We start from the raw sequence: 21,979 nt of genomic DNA on the forward strand, positions 1-21,979 counted from the left end.
TCTACAGGGCTGTAAACTGTTGCTCTGTGGTAGAGTTGCATGGCATGCATAAGTGCATAAGGCCCTAGGCTCTATCCCCAGTATTGCAAAACAAAAACGTCACTGGAATGCCAGGGCATGGTGGCACATACCTTTAATCCCAGCACTCAAGGGGCAGAGATAGGAGGATTGCCATGAGTTCGAGGCCACTTTGAAATTACATAGTGAATTCCAGGTCAGCCTAAGCTAGAGTGAGACCATATCTTGGGGGGGAGGAGAAAGAAATAAATTTCACTGGACCACAAGGTATGTTCTCCCAGGTCCTACTCCTGTGTATTTTACAAGGAGCCTGGCATTTTTTTTTCTGTAACATTTAAGGCTGCAAACTAATTTAGATTTTAAACTTTTTTTTTTTAATTTTTATTTATTTGCAAACAGAGAGAGAAGAAAGAACAGGCATGCCAGGGCCTCTAGCTACTGCAAACAAACTCCAGATGCCACTTTGTGCATTTGGCCTTTTGTGGATACTGGGGAATCAAATTCATGTTGTTAGGCTTTGCAGGCAAGTGCTTTAACCCCTGAACCATCTTTCCAGTCTTAGATATTTATTATAACCCTAGGGGTAAGAGAGATGTCTCAGCAGTTAAGGCACCTGCCTATATCCTTAAAGATCTATTAAAAGGCTGACTAGCCAGGTGTGGTGGCACACACCTTTAATCCCAGCACTTGGGAGACAAAGGTAGGAGGAGTATCACTGTGAGTTCGAGGCCACCCTGAGACTACATAGTGAGTTCCAGATCAGCTGGGCTAGAGTGAAACCCTACTTCGAAAAAAACAAAATAATAATAATAAAAACAATTTTTTTAAAAGGCTGGCTAGCGTGGGTAGAGGGAAAGATGGGTGCTGGGGCTTATCTCCTGGGGTAGCTCAAGTCAGGGGGCTGTAACTGCAATAGAGCTGGGACAAGGTCCTGCTCAGGGCTGGTCCCAGATTCCTGCAGGAAGAGAGAAAGAGGCAGCAAAGGGTTTGTCTGGTGCCTTGGGTAGCCCAACCCCACCTCCCCAGCTTATGCTTTGCCCTCACCTCTGCAGACGCCCACACTTGACAGTGCTCAGCAACATCTCCTGCTCCTTGGGGGTGGCACAGGCATCATAGGCAGCCAGGAGGCTGTGGGGGAGTAGATGTACAAGGGCCGACTATCTGGGCCAGTATCATGAGAACTTAGGCAGGGGATTAATGTGGGATGGAGGAGTTTGGACACTGCACATTTCCCAAGCCTAGCATTGGAGGCCTTGTTGCTGCCCTCCCTTCTTGGGGGGGAGGTGCTGGGACAGTTACCAGTAAAGACCCCCAAAGCTCCCCCTCAGTCTCCATGACCCAGCTTCCTCCTCGAGGAAGCTGCCTCCACAGTACCAAGTAAAATGTCTCCCCTGCTACTGTTCCCCCAATTCCATGCCTAGGATGGTGTCCAGGCATGGCCGACTTCCTGCTGATCTCCATCATGGGTGTACAGCACACTTAGCCAGGCCCACTGTCAAACAGCACTGGTTAATAAGCTGGACTCCTTGCAGTGAGGGCAGGGGTTGAAGACCCCTAAGGGGCCTTCTGAGGCTGTACCTGGCAGGGGTGCTGTATCGATCCAGCAGGGCGGCTGCCTTCTCCCCACTCAGTCCACGCACCTGCATCAGCTGCCTGGCAAACACTTCTTGAACAGATTGGGCCTGGGGTAGGGGAAGGCCTGTGTCAGGGGTGGTCTGGGACCAGGCCACCTAAGGAGAGGGCTGGCCAGGACTGGTACCTTGTTCTTCATGGCTCCTGTGTTGAAATCACTGAAGGTGAGCAGTGAGCAGAGAGGGTTTGAAGAGGGCCTTGACCCTGATTCAGGATTCCCTGGGGTTCCCCAAGGGCGGCTGCGCAGGGTACAGCCCTGAGGGAAGAGAGGACTGACGCCAGGCTGGGTTCTAAGGGCCAAACCCCAACCAGTCCTTTCTCAGTTCCAGGGCTTGATAGGTAGCCTGAGATATGGGGATCTCACCCACCTTCCCTCCATGGGGGAAGCAAGTGTCCAGACACCAGCCCAGTGTTGGACAGGTATAGCTAGTTACTCACCTGGTAGAGTCTCTCGAGGCCCTTCGTCAAAAGGGCTAGGTAGGCGGCTGACTCCTTAATGTCCATGGTGCGCTTCACAAAGAAGCCGTCAATGACCTGGGGAAAGAGGACCAGAAGGAGGGAGGTAGCTCTTGACCTGAGTCATGGGCCACAGTTCCTATTGACCTGAGTCATGGGCCACAGTTCCTATTGGCCTGGTCCTCCTAGCTCACCTGGGTATTTGTGACAGCCTGCAGCAGTGTGCTCTCAGGAAGGCTAAGGTTGTGGACTGAGCCATGTTCTTCCACCAGGTACACCAGGTGCCCCAGGCCGCAGCGTTTCAGGCGGAACTAAGGAGGCAGGCAGAGAGGCAGGGAGGATCAGGCCCAGATGGCCTACATATCTGGCTGCTTATCACATCACATTCAAGACTGCAAGGTGGCCTTGGACCCAGCAGTTAAGCTTCTCATCCTGGCTGGCCTCTCTCCCTGTCTCCGAGGATCCTCCATACCTACGTTCTTGCTGTAATTCCTGTAGGAAGGCCCTTCATTGTTTCTGCTCACTGCACATCCTCTGAGCCTCTCAAAGAGGTCAGTACCTGCCCTCTTTGACCCTGGGCCAGGCCTACCACAAGGACTAAGCCAGAATCTCTGTGTTTCCAATCCCAGAGGCCTGGATACCTAAGGAGTCTTTAACATGCTCTTCAGCCCAGCCCAGATACTCTGTGTTCCTACTGTGTGCCTGTATAGCTTAGAAGGGCATCAGAGCCTGGACTGCCTGCAACAGCTTGAAGGGGGCCTGGTTATAGGTTACCAGTAGTACCATCAGTTTCATTTACGAGGAGGTCCTGGAGGAGGCAGTAAGCAAGAAGTGAGGCAGGCTGGTTGTGGTGGCGTACACCTTTAATCCCAGCACTAGGGAGGCAGAGGTGGGAGGATCGTGATGAGTCTGAGGCCACACTGAGACTACATAATGAATTTCAGGTTAGCCCAGGCTAGAGTGAGACCCAACCTTGAAAAACTAAAAACAGTAATAACAATAATAATAATAATAAAAGTGGTGAGGCAGGCCAGCCAAAGCACCTTTTGCTCCCGGAAGCGGCCATCAATGATGCTGCTGCACAGGTCGTCCAGTCGCTTGCGCTCCACGATGTGGTCCAGGACTAACTCTCCAGGTCTTGCTGTTAAGATGCCAACAAGAGTCCTGTTGCCTTATGGGCACTACACCCACCTCCCCAGGCTCACCCTCTAATACCTGCTCATTGATAGCATGGGTCTCATTACAACCTGGGTCTCTGGGTCTGATCTCTTGTGCCACCCACACGAAGTCCCCAACATGCAGTTTGCGCACTGTGTGGGTCACATGCAGCCGCTGTAGCTCTCGAAGCAGCTCTGGCCTGTGTCCTGCTCTGATATTTCAGGGAAGGAGGCCAAGGTCAGAACAGGCCAGTACCCACCACCCTCCTGTGAGGTCTACAGTTGCCTCCACACCTCACTCACCCCCTGGTTTCACCAATGTCCACACACAACAGCACTCTGTACTCTCCAGGCTCCAGTAAGAGTGGTGGCTGCTGGATATCACCTTCGCTGGCACCACTGTGAGAAAGGAGGGGCTGATATAAGGCAATAACTCTCAGTGCTAGGGAATCCCCCCCACAGTAAACCCCAGGAGGTGGGACAACTGCAACTCAGCTGCAGGTCATAGAGATAGGAGTAAAATGTTGGCTTCATTTCTGTCCCCACCACACCCCCATTTCTCCCTTTACCCCCCTCACATCTCAACTGAGGCTGCTTGTGGCACTGATGACTCCTCCCCATGGGGCTCCCTGGGCCCAATGCCAGTATTCAGAGTGCTCAGGCCTTCTGACTCAGCCAACTTCTGGGCTAGTACCAGGCCCTCTGGGGTCAGAGAGTACCTAGGAGGCAGAGGAGACAAACACAGCTTTCCCTTCTTCACCCATCTTGGCAGGCTCTCTTGCTGTCTCCAGCTAGGTGGGCCTCATTCTCACTGGCACAAATCCAATGGCTCCCCTCCTCTGCTGCCTTCTTGTCTCTGAAATCAGCTTCCTCAGGGCCTCCCTAATGCCACTTCTCAGGTGTGCAGTGTGTGTGCCTCCAATTCCTTCCTATCTGCAGTTATGTTGTCCCTTCTTCTCTAGAATATTCTTCCTGTGTCTACCAGTACAATTAAAAACATACCGAAAAAGCCAGACGTGGTGGCACACCCTTTAATCCCAGCACTCAGGAGGCAGAAGTAGGATCACTGTGAGTCCAAGGCCATCCTGAGACTACATAGTGAATTCCAGGTCAGCCTGGGCTAGAGTGAGACCCTACCTCGAAAATCAAACCAAAAAAGACATAACAAAGGCTTTTTGCCCCTCTAGTAACCATGACACCTTTCTCTGCCCTTAATCACACCTTCCTTGATCCTCTAACATAACAAGCTCTTTGGATGATATTGTCAACATTACCAGGACACTTGTTGGGTGACTGTCATAACTATTGTAGCTCCTGCGTGCTCCCCCATCCCTGCCTCATGTGTCCCCTGCACCCCACACCTGGCTGGCTGGTGTGTTCTGAGGACCAGGTTCCTGTGGAGGAGACCACGGAGGGCAGGCCAGGGTCGAGCATTCCCAGGGACTATCTGTAAAAATGGAAGGAGCACCTGGTGCTACAGGTCCAAGGTTCCCATACCCCAGCCTTGAGCTAAATGTGTATCTGGCCTTATGCCATGACTCCATGCCACAGACAGCAGATTCTAGTGAGCTCCACATGAGTGCTCACCTTGGGGGCCTTCACAGCACACTTCTGCAGCAGCTCCTCCTTGGTTAAGAAGCTGTGGCCGTCAAGATTCTGAAACCATAACAGAAATGACAAGGTAGACTCAGGGCTAGGGTTCTTCCTTACCCTGGTGGAGAAGCTAAGATGAACTCTGCCCAGACACTTCTGGGAGTCTCCCACTCCCTGCCTCATTTCTACCTGAATGCAGCCAGCAGCACTCATCAGGTGCTCCTCATAGAGCTGCAGCAGGATCACTCGGGCTCCCGAGTTCCGAGCCGGCCAGTAGCCACTACAGCCTCCTGCTTGGGGCTGAATAGGAACCTGAAAGGAAGAGAAGAACTCTGAATTCAAATGCTGGTGAGTCAGGGTCAGCTGACAGGTTTCTGCAGGCTACAGGAGTCTGGAGAGGCAACTAACAGAATGAACCTTCAAGATCTGTGGTGAGACAGTGGATGGTTACAGAGCAGGGGCAAGAAGTTGACGTTAGTCTGCTACCACTGCAGAACAGGAACACAGAGTACCAGCAGCCCCCATAACTTTCTGGGCCAGGCCTCAAGTACACAGATCTTGGAACTCCCTCAATAGATATTATCAGTATTATCATTTACCAACTTAAAAAAGATCAGGGCTGGGGCTGGAGAGATGGCTTAGCGGTTAAGCGCTTGCCTGTGAAGCCTAAGGACCCCGGTTCGAGGCTCAGTTCCCCAGGTCCCACGTTAGCCAGATGCACAAGGGGGGCGCACGCGTCTGGAGTTCGTTTGCAGAGGCTGGAAGCCCTGGTGCGCCCACTCTCTCTCCCTCTATCTGTCTTTCTCTCTGTGTCTGTCACTCTCAAATAAATAAATAAAAATTTAAAAAAAAAATAAAAAAAAAAAGATCAGGGCTGGAGGGATAGCTTAGAGGTTAAGGCACTTGCCTGCAAAGCCAAAGGACCCAGGTTCAATTCCCCAGGACCCACATAAGCCAGATGTATAAGGTGCTGCATGCATCTGGAGTTTGCTTGCAGTGACTGGAGGCCCAGACATGTCCATTCTCTGTCTCTCTTTCCCTGTCTCTCTTATGGTGCTTGCCAGCAAAGCCAAAGGACCCAGGTTCCATTCCATAGTACCTACATAAAGCCAGATACACAAGGTGGCACATGCATCTGGAGTTTGCTTGCAGTGGCTAGAGGCCCTGGCATGCCCATTCTCTATCTGCCTCTCCCTCTTTCTCTGTCAAATAAATAAATAAAGTATTTTTTTTAAAGAATCAAAGGCTGGAGAGATGGCTCAGTGGTTAAAGTGCTTGCATGCAAAGTCTAATGTCCAGAGTTCAGTTCCCCAGTACCCAAGTAAAAGCCAGATGCACAAAGCCGCACATGCTTCTGGAGTCCATTTGCAGTGGCTGGATGCACTGGCCTGTCCTTTTTCTCTCTGTTTAATAAATTTTTAAAAAATATTAAAAAAAAAAAGCCGGATGAGGTGGCTCACACCTTTAATCCTAGCACTCTGGAGGCAGAGCTAGGAGGATTGCTGTGAGTTTGAGGCTAGCCTAAGACTACATAGTGAATTCTAGGTCAGCCTTGGAGACCCTACCTCAAAAACTAAAACACAAGAAACACACACACACACACACACACACACACACACTAAAATCTATAAAAAAATTAAATTAAAAAATCTTGGAGTTAAGACTTTGCCCCAGGGCTGTTAAATCCCTCAAACCAAGAAGTCCTCCTCTCAAGGTTACCACTTAGCCTTTCCACTTCCCTTGCCCCCTCCTCACCGACATGGAAGAGTCCTGGACTTGGGCAGGTGGTCCTTCCTGGGCTGGACTCTTCTCTCTAGATGGTGGTTTGGGAGCATGATCACCTGTGGGAGCAGGAGAGTGTCGATTCCACACCCTAGGCAATCGGGCAGGCAGGAGAGTTTGGAAGCAGTCTGCTCACATGGGTTTGTTGTTGGGTTGGGTTTTTGTTTGTTTTGTTTTGTCTTTTCGAGGTAGGGGGTCTTGCTCTAGCCCAGAATGACCTAGAATTCACTACTTAGTCTCAGGGTGGCCTTGAAATCCCAGAGATCCTCCTACCTCTGCCTCCCAAGTACTTTTTTTTTGTTGTTTGTTTTTGTTTTTCAAGGTAGGGTCTCATTCTAGCCCAGGCTGACCTGGAATTCACTATATAGTCTCAGGGTGGCCTCGAATTCTCAGCGATTCTACCTTTAAGGCCTCCTGAGTTCTGGGACTAAAGGTGTGCACCACCACACCCAGCTTCTATGCTCCACTTCTGAGACAAGGTCTCTTGCTGCTTTAAATGAACAGACCCTCCCTCACAGACACACATATAAAATTTTAAAAATAATTTTAGAAAAGTTATTAAAGAAAATTTATAGCCTGACGTAGTGGTGCATGCCTTTAATCCCAGCACTTGCGAGGCAGAGGTAGGAGGAGTGCCCTGAGTTCGAGGCCACCCTGAGACTACATAGTGAATTCCAGGTCAGACTCGGCCGGAGTGAGACCCTACCGCTGAAAATAAAATTTAAAAAAATACATATAAAATTTAAATCTCCTGATTATCAAGATCAAACCAGTCTGGTCACTCTACAATCTTTTACCTCCACCTCCTGAGTGCTGGGATTAAAGGTATGCTCCACCTGTCTGATGGCTTTTGTGTGCGTTGTCTGTGTTGTTTTGCCAGTGGAACTCCACATAGAATCCAAGGCCTACCACACTCTAGACCAGTGCTTTATTACTGGACGGCATTCCAGCTCTGTTGTTGGCTTTTATTATTTAGTTTCACATGTGTGTGTAGATGTGCCAGGGTTTCTTGGCACTGGAAAATGCTGAATTTTTGCACCTGGCTTTATGTGGGTGTTGGGCAAAGGAACCAGGACTGGCAGGTTTTGCAAGCAAGTACCTTTAAATCATGAGTTATATCCCCAGCACCTGTTATTATTATTATTATTTTTTGAGCCAGTCTTATGTAGCCGAGGCTGGTATCAAATTTACTAAGTAGTGGAGGATGCCCTTGAATTGCTGATCCTCCTGCCTCTATCTCCCAAATGCTGGGATCACCTGTGTCACTGCCACCCCCTGGCTTAGTCTGGTTGCTTTGTATGGGAGAACTGAGAGGCCCATAGGGCACCAATCACTAGCCCCAAATCAAACACCAACCACGCCAGGAGTGGGGGGAGTCTGAAGCCAAGGTGGTCACCGAAGCGGCACTTGGGAGGATTCGGGAGATGATCCAGTCCTTCCTGCAGTGCTTACCGCCTGATGCTCGGTGCTGCTGCAGCCGCTCGTCCAGCATCCGGCAGAGACGGTCTCCGAAATGCTGAAGGATCTTTGCTTCCTTCCCGCTGCGCAGGGGCAGAGGGTACCGCTTGAGGGAACGCAGCGCCTGGCAAGCGTCAGGGGAGAGGAACGCTCAGGGCAAGACAAGCGGTGGTCTGGCTCAGCCAGCACCTGTCACCAATAGACGCAGCTGGGACTCACCTTCTGAAACACAAATCGCGTGTGGCGCCCCCTGCTGGCCGCCTCGTCCCGGCACTCGGTCAACCAACGCACGAAGAGCGGGTTTGGGCAAAGTGGGAGTGGGCGCTTCCGGCCCAGGCGGACCGGCGCCGCCATGAGCCCCAGGGTGGGTCTTCCCGGCGTCTCAGGCCCGTGAGACTAGGATGACAACAGTTCAGGAGTCGGAATTGTAGTACCCTGCTGGCGGGACAGAACCTCTCCAGCCACGTGGAACCCCCACGGGCCACTAACTAGAGGACCGTCCTCCCTGGCGCAACGCTAAGAGGCTAATGCTAAGCTCGGCCTGGGCCATGTTTCGCCTAGGACAACCTCCCCCGCCCACCAGCACAAACCTTTTGGACACGCCCAATCCAGGCCACGGAAGTGTGGGCTTGCCTCTTCCTCTCACCCCAAGATTAGAGAGCCGGGACGTCCACGTGCCAGGGGAATGAGAAAGCGGACAGCGCCTCTCGCGACCTGGAGGGCTGGGCTGGGCGGCGCTTGGAAATCTGAGCTTTGCTCGGCCCAAGGTTTAAAGGTTGTCAGTTTCACGTTCACTTGCAGCAGAGAAACCTGAAAGAGGACTGAGCATGAGAAAAGTGGGGGAGGGTGATGGACACATGCACGGGAATATCTGTGGAGGGGACATCCAGAAAGGGGTGCAGGGGATGAAATAAAGGGTAAGGCAGAGCCGGGCATGGTGGCTCACGCCTTTAATCCCAGCACTTGGAAAGCAGAGGTAGGATTGCCGAGAGTTCGAGGCCACCCTGAGACTACATAGTGAATTCTAGGTAAGGTCAGCCTGGGCTAGAGTGAGACCTACCTTGAAAAACCAACAACAACAAAAAAGATACGGCAGTAGTACCAAAAGAACCTTGAAGAAAACGGTGAGCAGCAACAGAGGCTTATGGGGTGATGTCACGAAGGATATACACAGAGGGTAGGTGCGGAGGATAAGCAGCGCTAAGAGGTGCTGAGCGTACTGGTCGGAGCGGAGCCCCGAGGTGAGCACGTTGTTTGATCTTAGGGAGCAGGCTAGTAGAGATGTAGTTATTTTTCTGGTTCACTGATAGTGGAGAATCCCCGGGGAAGTTGAGGGCAAAAACCCTACAGAGGGGTCTCAGGTTGAGGGATACGTATAGATGAGTAGGGTGCAGGGGTCTCCAAGGATTGTAGACGCAAACGCCTCGGCTGTCATGGCGGAAGTCGCGGGGAGCAGATCTCCATTCCAGGGCTGCCCCTTCAGACTCCGCCTAGGTCGTAGCCCCCCATCCCAATCTGTCTCTCTGTGCCCGCCTCCTTCCTCACGCAGCCTTATAAGGAGCCTGAAGCTGGCGTTCGAGCTGGCCACGCCCCCTGGCGGTTCATGTCCTAATAAGGACATCTAGGGCATCCTGAGGCCGGGGGCGGAAGGAGCCGGTCTCCAGGGTAACTGAGCAGTCCCCCCTCCCCCTCCTCGTTGCTCTGGGAAACCGCGCGACTCGAAAAAGGTGGAGCTAGCTTTTTTTTCAGACCCGGGCGGTGCTCGAGAGAGGGGGATCAAGCTGAGGCCTCCACCTGGAGCTCCAGGAAGTGGGCCCCATGGACAGTGCAGCAAGATCTCCCCCTACTACAATCCCCGGCATGCTCCGCGAGGTACTCCAGCAGAGCTCACTATTTACACTTATGTTGATGGAATCGAGGGTCCCAGGTCCATTAGCCTCTTACTGGTTCGCGACCTTGCCTTCTCTTCCTTTGGAGTGTGAGGCCACGGTCATTATTCTAGGCCAACAAACTCTTCCTGGAGTCTCCCCACCCAAGTTTATTTTAGGCGCATGTTTCTACAGATTGAGTTTTTATATTAAAATATAAACTTGTCAACTAGATTCAAGAGGGATTGATATTCTCACTGCCTGGTAAAAGATGTCTAGTCTTTACTGCCCCATAAATTTACCAAATGTCTTTAAACAAAATCAACACTAGATTTTTTTTTGCCCCCCGAGGTAGGGTTTCGCTGTAGCCCAGGGCTGACCTGGAATTCACTATGTAGTCCCAGGCTGGCCTCGAACTCACAGTTACCCTCCTGGCGATCCTCCTACCTATGCCTCTCTAGTGCTAGGATTACACTTGATTTTAGTCAAAAGGCCGAGAAGCGATGAGTGCGGGGATTAAACCAGCTTTAGAAATTTTTATTGTAGCCTCTCGTGTTATTTTTTTCTTTAAATATTAGTCTTATTTGTCAAGTTGCGCGTGACATTTTCTTAGAAAACCAGAGTGGCTTTGCATATGACAGGTAGTCGACGAATGTTTATTGCCTTAAAGGAGCCTTTATAGTCCTTGCTTTTGGACGAGATTCCAAGCTAATGAGCAGTTGCTTCGAGTTAGAAAAGCAAAATCCTGAAGATTTCAGACCAGGGATCCAGAAAGCACTAGATGAGCCTTCACCCGTTTTACTTCGGGATAAATAGCAGGTCTGGAGGGGGCCGTCTTCAGGTCATTTTACCCAACCCTAAGTAACATTTGCTCAGCTCAGAACGTTTCCTGGTAAATCGCACCAATAGGCTCAGTCTCCGCACCATAGCCGCGCCCTCTCGGCGGCCTCCACCTACATTTCCCTTCGCAGGCACTGCGGGACTGACAAGCAGGCAAGACAGTTACTCCGCTCGCCAGCCGCTAGTGCAAGCTCTACGGACTCCATTTCCCGACGGCCCTCGCGGGGAGCGCCGGAAGCCCGCCCCGCCCCTCATTGTGCGGCACCTACTAAACGGAAGGGGCCGGGAGAGGCCGCGTTCAGTCGGATCCCGGCAGCTGCTCCGGCCGCTCAGTTCTTCGTGTGGCTCTCCTTGTCTTTTCCCTTTCGCTTCAGGAAACATGGTGAGCGGCGGGCCTCCGTGCCTGAGGGAGGCGGCTGCGGGTCCCTCGCTTGCGCCTCTGGGGGCAGCAGGGTAGCGCTATCAGCATCCCCTCCCCCAACGCCCCGAGCGAGATGAGGGTCTCGCTTGGACCAGCGGCCGCGCGTGCGCGCCCGTGGGCGCCGGGAATAGCTGGCTCAGACGTCGCTTGCGCGCCCCCTGGGCTCTTCCCCTCCCCCCGTCCCTCTGTTGCGCCCGCGCGGACACCGGGCGTGGGGGAGGGGTCCAGGGCTCGCGAGTGCGCGCCCCTCGCGGAGCGGCCGGCGTCGCGCGTCGCCTCACGATGGCGCGCACTGGACTAGAGCACGCGGGATCCAAACGCTGCCCCTGGGGGTGGCTAGGGAAAAGCGCGCGAGAGATTTCTGCGCGCGCCCCACCCAAGGGCTGTTCCTTTCTCCGCATCACCCTCCCTCGGCGGATGGGTTTGTCTTGAGAGCAGGTGGCAGGGATGCGGTCCTTGGGGAGGGGCGGGAGTGGTGAGGCTGTAGGGAGACTCTGGGATGCCAGGAATCGGATTGGGCACTGGTTTCTGCGACGAAGAGATTGCACTGCAAAGTATGGAGCGAAACCTGCAGAAGCCATTGTGCTCTAAACGAGCTCGTGCACACGGCAGTCTAGGGTCTCCTCGCGAGTATTGCAGTCCAGGACTGGAACGGCGTTGTCGACCAGCGCGTGCGCACACGCTCAGACCCTGCCATCCTGCAGCTGTGGATAAGCTAGGTCCTAGGCTAGCCGGATGGAGCCCGAGGGTGGAGCTGCGTTTAGGGAAGTGACCCAGGCGGGTACCGCCCGGAAACCACCAGCTCTTATGTTCAGCCTTAGGCCCTGGAAAACTGATGCTTGTGTGACTTGGCAAGGCTATGGCTTTTTGCTTACAGGCTTATGCCAGTCTTAAAGGCGGCGGAGGTACCGCTGTCTTTGGGGTACCGGGTGTCTCTTGGGCAGGGGCCGTACCTAACCCACTTTCCCCGCCCACTCCGGAAGCGGGGGAATCACGTGACCAGCTTCCTCTGCACGTCTATGGGGGCAGGGGCAGATTTCTTTTTGCTGGGGCGTCCATCGGGGCCATAGAAAGTAGAAGCTTAAAAGAATTGTTAAAGATTCTGGGCATTACAGTTTGACCTGTTAATTTCTGTTCGCAAACTTCAGGACTTTGCACGTTTCTCTGATAGGAAGTTGTCCAGCAGGGCCTAATTAGGGGTTGTAACGTCTTGTTTGGGAAGGTTCCTGACAGTGGAGTGTCGTTTGTGTAATAACTTCATTGAGGGCTCTGATGGACTTAACTGTTGAGCAGCTGCTGGTGTCTCTTTATCATTGTGGTGTTTTTTTCTGTTGTTTTTTTGGTTGCCTCTTTCCTGAAGAAAGGTGTTTTTCGTCCCTCTTGTATCTGTGACACTTTTATCCTGAGGCTGAGTACTTTAGGAAGCAAGGCAGTATCCTGTATACTCATTCTGGGTTCAAAACTCAGCAAATAATTTTCTTTGCAAAAATCTTGTTTCTAACCTGTAAAATTGGGATGTTGAACTACAGAGGTTTTCTACCCAAGAGTTGGGTCTTTGATGGTGGCTTGGATGAGAAAATGATGTCTTGGCTTTGCAAGGGGATTTTGGTAGTCTTTTGGGGGTGTGGGGCTATAGGGTATAACTTTAGAATCCAGAATGGATCTCCTGAGATTGGCAAGGAGAGATTTCAGGGGAGAGTTCCCAGAATTCTTTTCCTTATGAGGTGTATTTGGCTTGTCCCTCAGGCCTCCGGTGTTGCTGTCTCTGATGGTGTCATCAAGGTGTTCAATGACATGAAGGTGCGCAAGTCATCAACACCAGAGGAAGTGAAGAAACGCAAGAAGGCGGTGCTCTTCTGCCTGAGTGAGGACAAGAAGAACATCATCCTGGAAGAGGGTAAGGAGATCCTGGTTGGCGATGTAGGCCAAACAGTGGACGACCCCTATGCCACCTTTGTCAAGATGCTGCCAGACAAGGACTGCCGCTATGCGCTCTATGATGCTACCTACGAGACCAAGGAGAGCAAGAAAGAGGACCTGGTGTTCATCTTCTGGTGAGCTCCTTACTCAGGCACTTGTACCTATCACCTGTTCCTTTCTCAGGAGGGGAGTTTGACAATAGTTCCCCTGGTTAGCCCAGAGATGTTTTTGAGGATGGGGGTGTAACAAATCAGTGAGGAACTTGGAGAAACCCAAGGGTTTCTCAAGTCATCTGTTGCCCGATGGCAGTTACAACAAAGTTTCCTGACTTTGTCTCCAGGGCCCCTGAGTGTGCACCCCTTAAGAGCAAAATGATCTATGCCAGCTCCAAGGACGCCATCAAGAAGAAGCTGACAGGTAAAGACTCTTAGTGGTAGTACATGGTACCCTTCTCAGAAGCTCTGGTTGCATGGTGGGGTGAATGATATTGGCAGAAGGGGTCTCCCCCTTCTCCCATCTTTTCCTATTGCTTGCTGGGTGGTGCTTTCTCTTCCATCTGGTTTGATGGCTGCTTTTCAGATACAGAAACTCCTCACTCCAGTCCTTCCTGCTCATAGATGCTTTTTCTCCTCCCTGACAGGGATCAAGCATGAGTTACAAGCGAACTGCTATGAAGAAGTCAAGGACCGCTGCACCTTGGCAGAGAAGCTAGGCGGTAGTGCGGTCATCTCCCTGGAAGGCAAGCCTTTGTGAGCCGCCTCCAGCCCCCTGCCTGGAGCTTCTAGCAGCCCCAGACCTGCCCTTGGGGGTTGCAGGTTGCCCCCTTCCTGCCAGACCGGAGGGGCTGGGGGGATCCCAGCAGGGGGAGGGCAATCCCTTCACCCCAGTTGCCAAACAGTCCCCCTACCCCCTGGATCTTCCTTTTCCCTCCATCCCTGACGGTTCTGGCCTTCCCAAACCGCTTTTGATCTTATTCCTCTTGGGTTGAAGCAGACCAAGTTCTCCCCCAGGCACCCAGTTTGAGGGGGGGGCTGTATTTTTTTTAACGACACCCCTATTCCCCACCTATCCCTCCCCAATCCCATGCTGCCAACTTCTAACCACAATAGTGACTCTGTGCTTGTCTGTTTAGTTCTGTGTGTAAATGGAATGTTGTGGAAATGACCCTTCCCTGCGCCAGCTGGCTCCCCTTTCCTTTTCCCTTGGTCTTGGCCACTCATGGAAAGTAAGACCAGTGAGGGGACCTTCAATTAAAACAAAACAAAAAAAGACACAATAAAAAGGCTTATTAACAAGGTGGTGTTTTTTTTTTTTTTTTTTTTTTTTCTTCGGATCTGGGAGACAGACTAGATTCCTAGCTCCAAGTGACTGGCTGAGTTCAGATTTGGGATGCTGCTGTAGTTAGCACCAGACAGACTGTTGAGTAAGGTCGCTATGCCCCAGTGTTTAGGTCTGAACTTGCCCCTAGATCCTCGCTGGTGTGGGCAGTTCCACTGAGTCCCTGCTCAGTCCTGTCAAAGTAAGATAAATGCAGGTTGCTTAGGTGGCCTTTTGAGCTACTTTTAAAGGTCCAATTGGATATCATCTGCCTCTTCCTGGGATGGCTGACTCACATTTATGAGGGCCAGGTTCAGTGGCTGCTATTACAGGCCAAGTTGAGCCTTTGGCCTTGTGTACATGTGTCTGGAGTCCATTCAGGGTGGGGCTAGCCAGGTGGATCCAGGACTTCAGACCCAGGTGTCTAGAGCCCCACCTCTCTGTAGCCAAGAGGTATTGGCAGTGTTTTTAGCTTTTACTATTTTCTTTTGTTTTTTGAGGTAGTGTCTCATTCTAGCCCAGGCTAACCTAGAATTCACTATGTAGTCTCAGGATGGTCTTGAACTCACAATGATCCTTCTACATCTCTCTTCCAAGTGCTGGGATTAAAGGCATGCACCACGATGCCTAGCTAGTCAGGATTTCTGGGGACTCCAGCCTGCATGTACTTTAACTGTTCAACCATCACAGGCAGTCAAGAAACCCTGCCCTAGGACAGGTGCATTGGAGTGGTATGACAGATTGCCCTGAAAGGGAAGAAGGTCCTTGAAGTTATCTGGTTCCTTCCATAGCTGCTCTGCTCTGGGATGGTAGCCAGAAAGAATATCTGGTCTTTATTTGGTCGTTTTGTTTGGTTTTGGTTTTTTTGAGGTAGGGTTTCACTCTAGTCCAGGCTGACCTGGAATTCACTATAGTCTCTCGGTGGCCTTGAACTCATGGCAGTCCTGCCTCTGCCTCCCCAGTGCTGGGGTTAAAGGCAATCGCCACCACGCCTAGCTCCTGGTTTTTATTTTTGAAGGACAAGTCAGGGTGGGAGCCAGTGGAATAGGGTAGAAATGCATCCATCCTGCTGGGTGGTAGGTCAGGGTCCTTGAGTGGCCAGCTGAGGTGCCCATGCTTTCTTGCAGGGCCCGGTGCCCTTGGAAGGTGTGGCTTGGGGAGAATGGGCTCTAGAATTAGGATGTGTTTAGGGAAGGAGATAGCTTGCAGAAGGTCTGGCCACATTGAAGCCCTCATCCTTTGGGGGAACAAGGGTGTTGAGAAGCAAGGTGGTGGCCTGCAGAGAAGTGATTACAGTCCCTGCTCCATGAAGGTATGCACTGTTCGTAAACCTCAGCCTTGAGGTTGTCTTTCCCTCACTGCCTTGGCTGGCTACCACTGAAGTAGAAGAGGCAAAAGAAGATCAGAACTGACTCTGGGTGGAGGGGTGACTGACCCAGCAGAGCTGTTCTATGCCATCTCACCCCCATTCCCACACCTAAGAAGGGAAGAAGTGGAAGGAGTACAAGGTCGGGAGGAAGTGTTCACCTTGGCATGTTTGAGCTCCAGCTCTGCCAACTCAATGAGGTTACTACCAAAAGAGCAGACCCATCCTGTAGAACTTGAAGTCCACGAGCTCTGTGGAAAAAAGTGAAGAGCAATGACAGGCAGGATGGATGTTCCATTGGGGGCAGGGACTGCCAGACTTTGGGGCTCACCTTGCTTGGCAGATTCCAAGAGGTGCTCAAAATGCTGGCAACACAGCTGCTGGTGCCACTGTACTGATTGCACCTCCTGATTCCTGGTGCGAGCCTTGTTGGCATTTTTAGTTGGCTAATGCCTACAGCTACCTGTACAGCAGTTCTTAGGGCCACCAGCATAGGATTACCATAGACTTCCTTCCATACCTGCCCTTCATGAGCCACAGTGAGGGTGCTGGGGGCCTCTTCTCACCTTGGCTGCTTGTGTAGTAGCTCAGTATGTCTGACAGCTTCAGGTCCTCCTCAGAGGCCACCTTGGCTCTCTAGCTTCTCCATCAGTTAGGTGAAGTTCAGGGAGGGAGTTTGAGAAAGGGACAGCTAAGTGGTTGGAGGTCCCTCTAATACATGTTCAGGGAAGACTCGGTAACTCCTGCAGGTCAGGCTCAGCTTCAGGGGCAGGCCTGGGAAGGCTTCAGAGAGGGTCTTGGCAGTTAAACATGTCTTAGCCAGACAGAGGCAAATACTTAACAGGTGTGCCAGACTACTGTGTCTGGCAACTATATGTTCAGTGAAAGCATGTGGGCAAAGCAGGGGAAGGTAGCAGTGGCCAGATCACAGGATAAGCTGAGAGCTTTGGGCTTTGGGTTTCTTCTGGCTTGGGTAGGTTCTGGGAGGAGCAGGTCCTTGTGTTCACTTTTCAGGAGGGTTGACAGAGTTGGAAGTCTGGGAGGTGTGGGTCTCAGCAGGATGTTGGAAGCTTAAGGCAGCCTCCCTGAGGCATGAGGTATATCCTTGTGCTGCTGAGTCCATTTCTTCTCACCCATTATACACTCTTGGAGCTGTACCCTTATTTCCTTTCTATCTCTCCCTAAGTCAGCCTGCAGCTGGTGTCCAGTGTGCCACTGTCCCCACCTATCATTGAACATTCTAAAACAGTTTTGCAGCTCAGCTCTGCCTTCTCTCAGGAGCCATCTCCCGACAAAGGCTGTCTGCAAAAGACCCTCACTACGGAAGCAGTACTCACCCTAAGTCGGTCAGAGAGCTCTGCTAATTTGAGGAAGCTCCTGGGAGGTGGATACAGTCTGGGGCAGCTCAAGCTCTCCCTGACCTCAGCTCCTCTTCAGAATCCTCTCTTTTCTTGTTCACCCCACCTTCTGAACCTCCCATCTGGAGCAGGCAGGGAATTTCTACGACAGTATTACAGGCTCAGAGGACAAGGCAGGTAAGAGGGAGTCCTCCCAGCTTTAGCTGTTTGACTTCCTGGTTTTCTAAGCTGATTAGTGCTGCACAGATAAGGATATAGTCATCTACCAGGCCTGTGGGAGGACAACCCTCATTGGAGTCTTTTAAGTCACCATGTTGAGCACCATGCATGGTGTTTGTGACCAGGGCAGAGCAGAATGCCTTGGAAAGATGCAAGGGGTCCAGGGCCCTTCAACCCTCATACATTAGCAGGAGCTCATGGGACAGTTCACTCTCAGGCAGGTATCAGATAGGATGCGGGTTTGGTATTCCAGCACAAAGGTCTTTTCATGCTCAAAGAAGTCCTCTACTTCCCAAGGGAATGGGACAGAAGTCTTCTTACCCAGCCATCAGAAGCATGGAAGTGCTGGTACCCGGTTGGACACAGTCCCCTTGAAACACAGGGTAGGCTCTTCTAGTGGCTTCCCTCCTACCGTTAGCTTGAACCTCTCAGCTTTTCAGTGGCCTTGAATTCAGAGAGGCCCCAGGAATCACCTTGGGTCTGACACTAGTGATGAGCACTTCATCTATAGACCTCATCGTGTTCCTCAGACCCACCATCCTCAGGCTCCTTCCTGTTCTTTCCTTGACACTCAGTTGAGCACACAAGAGGAAGGATCAGATGCCAGGTGGGGTGTTTGCACCCGACACCCATCACATGCTGCACACAGAACTTACAAGACATGGGTTAAGGCTACTAGGAACACTTCTAAGGCAAATGTCTGCCCTGGTCAGAGACCCCCAGCTAGGGCTGACCCCCCACCCCCACCCCTGCCATTCTTGCTCAGCTCACATCCTGGCTTTATTCCATAGATAAGTTAAGGTCTTGATGCAGGGTGGGATGGGTCAACTGTTTTTTTTTGTTGTTTTTTTTTTTAATTTTTATTAACATTTTCCATGATTCAACTGTTTTCTTAAAGATGGCCAGGTACTCTCTGCGAGAGTATGGGCAGCATGCTGAGCTACAGCTATAGTTGTCTCCTCTTAGCAGTTCTGGAGCTAGACACTCAGGGTTCCTGAATATTTGGCATAGTTGGGGAAGAAATTCTGGAGCTCTGGGGAAAGGTAGGACCAGGGCTTGTGTACTCACTATTCTAGTTCCTGTTTGATCTTGGCAAACTCTTCCTGGGTGATGGAATTGTCCCCCTCACCCAACTTCTGTTGTTGCTTTTCCCTGGAAACTTCACAGTCTGGCCTGGGAGGGCCTGGGGGAATCCACTCAAAGGAACAAATTACCAATGAGACCATGTCAGCCTCTGTCCCCAGCCACATGTAGCCAGATGAACTCCTCATGCAGCCACACAATTGAGAACTCAGGCTGACATGAGGGAAACAGCTCTGGAAGCTAAGAAACCTATTATGAGGTAGACCCTGTCTCACCAAACCTCCTGAGTACCATTCTTGAGCTTCTCCATCCTCCACCCCAGGTGACGCTCATGATTTCACTCAGGATGGTGGACAGGGAGATGGTTAGGTCTCACACCCAATCAAAGGTAATCAGAAGCTGGACATGATGGGTCACACCTTAAATCTCAGCACTCAGGAGGCTAAGGAAGGATGATCACTGTGAGTTGGGCTAGAGACCCTGTCTCAAAAAAAAAAAAAAAAAAAAAACCCAGCTGGGTGTGGTGGCACACACCTTTAATCACAGCACTTGGAAGACAAGTAGGAGGATTGCTGTGAGTTTGAGGCCAGCCTAGGGCTATGGAGACAGTTTCAAGTCAGCCTGAGCATGAGTGAGACCCTACCTTGGAAAACCAAAAGGAAAACAACAAAAAGGCAATCAGAGCCCAGAGTTGATGCTTGCTTTCTAAAGGGCTGAGAGTAAATACTAGGGGGAGGAACAGAGCCAGAAGTTGTGTTGGTCAAACCTCCTATAGGCAACCATTTGACCTCCCTCACACTAACAGGCCACCTTACTTTGGTTTGAACTGTAAATTTTACCCTGTTCCTTTCACCCATTGCACCTGAGATCTCTACCTTTAAGGAACTGTCTCCCTGCAGATTCACTGTGAGGAAGACTGTGGGGTGGGAGGGGGACTTCTGACACCACTGAGCACTACTGCTTTGTCTACCTTTTCTAGAGACCCTAATAAATAACTGCTTCAAGCATTACAATTAGGAAAACATTTCCCAATTTTCCACCCTTCCATCCTGGCATGCAGGCAAAATGCCCCTATCTTATATATGTGTGTGTACACATACACACACACACACACACACACACGCTCTACTCTGGCATTCATTTTCTGTCTTTCCAGCTTCAAGATTTGCTAATACCTTACCATTCTGCCTGGAAAATATACCCATATTTCTTTCTTTCTTTCTTTCTTTCTTTCTTTCTTTCTTTCCTTCTTTCCTTCTTTCTTCCCTTCTTTCCTTCTTTCCTTCTTTCTTCCCTTCTTTCCTTCTTTCCTTCTTTCTTTCTTTCTTTTTCTTTCTGAGAAAGAATGGTGTGCCAAGGCCTCCAGCCACTGCAGAAGAACTCCAGACTCATGTGCCTCCTTGTGCATCTAGCTTATGTGGGTCCTGGAGAGTTGAACCAGGATCCTTTAGCTTTGTAGGCAAATGCCTTAACTATTAAGCCATCTCCAGCCCTTTTTAAGTATATATATAATTTTTTTGTTTTTCGAGGTAGGGTCTCACTCTGGCTCAGGCTGACCTGGAATTAACTATGTAGTCTCAGGGTGGCCTCAAACTCATGGCGATCCTCCTACCTCTACCTCCAGAGTGCTGGGATTAAAGGTGTGTGCCACCATGCCCAGCTAAAATGATATATTTTAAAGAATATTTTTGTTTATTCAAGATAGGGAGAGAAACAGAGTATGGGTGCACCAAGGCCTAAACTTTCATAGATGGCTTTACATAGGTACTGGGGAATCAAACCTGGGCCATCAGGCTTTGCAAGAAAGTGCCTTTAACTGCTGAGCCATCTCTCCAGTCCTTTATTTAAATATTTTAATTTATTTATTTGAGAGAGACAGTATGGGCACACCAGGGCCTCTTGCCACTGCAAATGAACTTTGAATGAATGCTCCCCTATGTGCATCTGGCTTTACATGGGTACTAGGAAATTGAACCTGAGACATCAGTCTTTGCAAGTGAGTACCTTTAGCCACTGAGACATCTCTCCAGTCCTTCCTTCCTCTTTCTTCCTTTCTTTTTCCTGGGCTTTTCAAGGTAGGGTCTCACTCTAGCCCAGGCTGACCTGGAATTCACTATGGAGTCTCAGGCTGGCCTCAAACTAACAGTGATCTTCCTACTTCTGCCTCCCAAGTGCTAGGATTGAAGACATATGCCACCATGCCTGGCTTTTTTTTCTTTATTAAAATATTTTTGTTTTTTAATTTTTTTAAAAAGTAGTCTTTCCTTGTACCCCGACATGTCTAGTAACACAATTACAGATATACTTTCTTTTTTTAAAATTTTTATTTATTTATTTGCGAGTGACAGAGAGAGAGAGAGAATGGGTGGTCCAGGACATCCAGCCACTGCAAACGAACTCCAGACACGTGCACCCCCTTGTGCATCTGGCTAACGTGGGTCCTGGGGAATTGAGCCTCAAACCAGGGTCCTTAGGCTTCACAGGCAAGTACTTAACCGCTAAGCCATCTCTCCAGCCCTCTTTATTAAAATATTTATTTGCATGTGTGTTAATGTGTGCACCATGATCTCTTGCTGCTTCAATTAAATGCCTGTCAAACTTTATGTGGGTGGCTAGGGAATTAAACCCGGGTCAGAAAGCTTTGCAAGCAAGTACTAAACTCTGTGTATGAGGGGGGGAGGGGAGAGGATAACCAGGGCCTCTTGCTGTTGCAAAGGGATGCCAGACACTTTCACCTTTTTTTTTTTTTTTTCAAGGTAGGGTCTCACTCTAGCCCAGCTTGATCTGGAATTCACTATGGAGTCTCAGGGTGGCCTAGAACTCACAGCGATCCTCCTACCTCTGCCTCCCAGTGCTGGGATTAAAGGCATGTGCCACCAAGCCCAGCTCTACTTTGTCACTTTTGTGCAGCTTACATGGAAAACTTGGGACTTGAACCCTGATGTCAAAGCTGAGACTACCATAGAGGTGAAGTAGCTTGTCTAAAGTCACATTTGCAAAATGACTGAGTAAGACTAGAAACTAATTTTTTGTTTTGTAGTACCAGGGACTAGATAGCCCAGAGCTAGAAAACACTCTGCCTCTGACATACAAGTTTCTCATTTCTCACTAATTCTGTGAGACAAATTTTAATTCACTATGTAGCTCATGCTGGATTTAAACTTCAACTAGTGATCCTCCTACCTCATCCTTCTGATTGCTGGGATTATAGGCCTGGCTTTTAAAATACATAATTAATTAATTTACTTATTTGAAAGAGAGAGAAGAGAGAAATGAAAAGGTACAGAGAGAGAAAGAGCGAATGGGTATGCCAGGGCCTCCAGCCACTGCAAATGAACTCCAGACACGTGTCACCTTGTGCATCTGGTTTATGTAGGTACAGGAGAATCAAACCTGGGTACTTAGTCTTCACAAGCAAACATCTTAACCTGTAAGCCATCTTTCCAGCCCCCTAGCTTTTTTTTTTTTTTTTTTTTTTATCAGAGAGAGAG

General features: G+C 50.4%; 3 protein-coding genes across 6 annotated transcripts; 1 reads left to right on the forward strand and 2 right to left on the reverse strand.

Annotated features, from left to right (window-relative positions):
- Positions 1-433: 433 nt before the first annotated feature.
- Positions 434-9,625, reverse strand: Mus81 (MUS81 structure-specific endonuclease subunit). Of its 4 annotated transcripts, none has more exons than XM_045144769.1 (18): positions 9,157-9,623; positions 8,743-8,906; positions 8,316-8,492; positions 8,091-8,220; positions 6,612-6,697; positions 5,046-5,168; positions 4,851-4,919; positions 4,625-4,710; positions 3,842-3,982; positions 3,567-3,662; positions 3,354-3,475; positions 3,150-3,247; positions 2,301-2,417; positions 2,089-2,184; positions 1,778-1,906; positions 1,597-1,700; positions 1,063-1,146; positions 434-973 (listed from the first exon to the last, which is right to left on the reverse strand). In XM_045144769.1, exons 3-18 carry the CDS (start codon positions 8,448-8,450, stop codon positions 907-909), a joined length of 1,683 nt encoding a protein of 560 aa, XP_045000704.1. In that variant the 5' UTR covers positions 8,451-8,492; positions 8,743-8,906; positions 9,157-9,623; the 3' UTR covers positions 434-906. The 4 variants fall into 4 exon arrangements, 3 of the variants coding, with proteins under 3 accessions (XP_045000704.1, XP_045000689.1, XP_045000698.1); XM_045144754.1 differs by having other exon boundaries at positions 8,687-8,906; XM_045144763.1 differs by lacking the exons at positions 8,743-8,906; positions 9,157-9,623 and having other exon boundaries at positions 8,316-8,670.
- Positions 9,626-11,030: 1,405 nt separating this feature from the next.
- Positions 11,031-14,440, forward strand: Cfl1 (cofilin 1). Its single transcript, XM_004656688.2, has 4 exons — positions 11,031-11,186; positions 12,972-13,279; positions 13,486-13,562; positions 13,786-14,440. Exons 1-4 carry the CDS (start codon positions 11,184-11,186, stop codon positions 13,896-13,898), a joined length of 501 nt encoding a protein of 166 aa, XP_004656745.1. The 5' UTR covers positions 11,031-11,183; the 3' UTR covers positions 13,899-14,440.
- A 1,208-nt stretch (positions 14,441-15,648) lies between these two features.
- Snx32 (sorting nexin 32) lies at positions 15,649-17,923 on the reverse strand. The gene is given in 7 exon segments (XM_012948325.2): positions 15,649-15,738; positions 15,990-16,049; positions 16,051-16,079; positions 16,160-16,269; positions 16,271-16,304; positions 16,395-16,464; positions 17,879-17,923. Coding segments are annotated over 7 exon segments (438 nt in total).
- Positions 17,924-21,979: the final 4,056 nt, after the last annotated feature.

The sequence above is a fragment of the Jaculus jaculus genome, chromosome 1 (genome assembly GCF_020740685.1).
Source record: "Jaculus jaculus isolate mJacJac1 chromosome 1, mJacJac1.mat.Y.cur, whole genome shotgun sequence".
Classification (NCBI taxonomy): domain Eukaryota; kingdom Metazoa; phylum Chordata; class Mammalia; order Rodentia; family Dipodidae; genus Jaculus; species Jaculus jaculus.

What these genes read in the sequence shown, in the direction of transcription:
- Mus81 (XM_045144769.1), bottom strand. Translation starts at nt 8,450, where the DNA reads ATGGCGGCGCCGGTCCGCCTGGGCCGGAAGCGCCCACTCCCACTTTGC. An exon ending in CGCGATTTGTGTTTCAGAAG is followed by an intron (nt 8,221 to 8,315) that starts GTGAGTCCCAGC and finishes GACGCTTGCCAG; the next exon opens with GCGCTGCGTTCCCTCAAGCG. An exon ending in AAGTGTGGGCGTCTGCAGAG is followed by an intron (nt 974 to 1,062) that starts GTGAGGGCAAAG and finishes CTCTTCCTGCAG; the next exon opens with GAATCTGGGACCAGCCCTGA.
- Cfl1 (XM_004656688.2), top strand. An exon ending in GACCTGGTGTTCATCTTCTG is followed by an intron (nt 13,280 to 13,485) that starts GTGAGCTCCTTA and finishes CTTTGTCTCCAG; the next exon opens with GGCCCCTGAGTGTGCACCCC. An exon ending in CATCAAGAAGAAGCTGACAG is followed by an intron (nt 13,563 to 13,785) that starts GTAAAGACTCTT and finishes CCTCCCTGACAG; the next exon opens with GGATCAAGCATGAGTTACAA.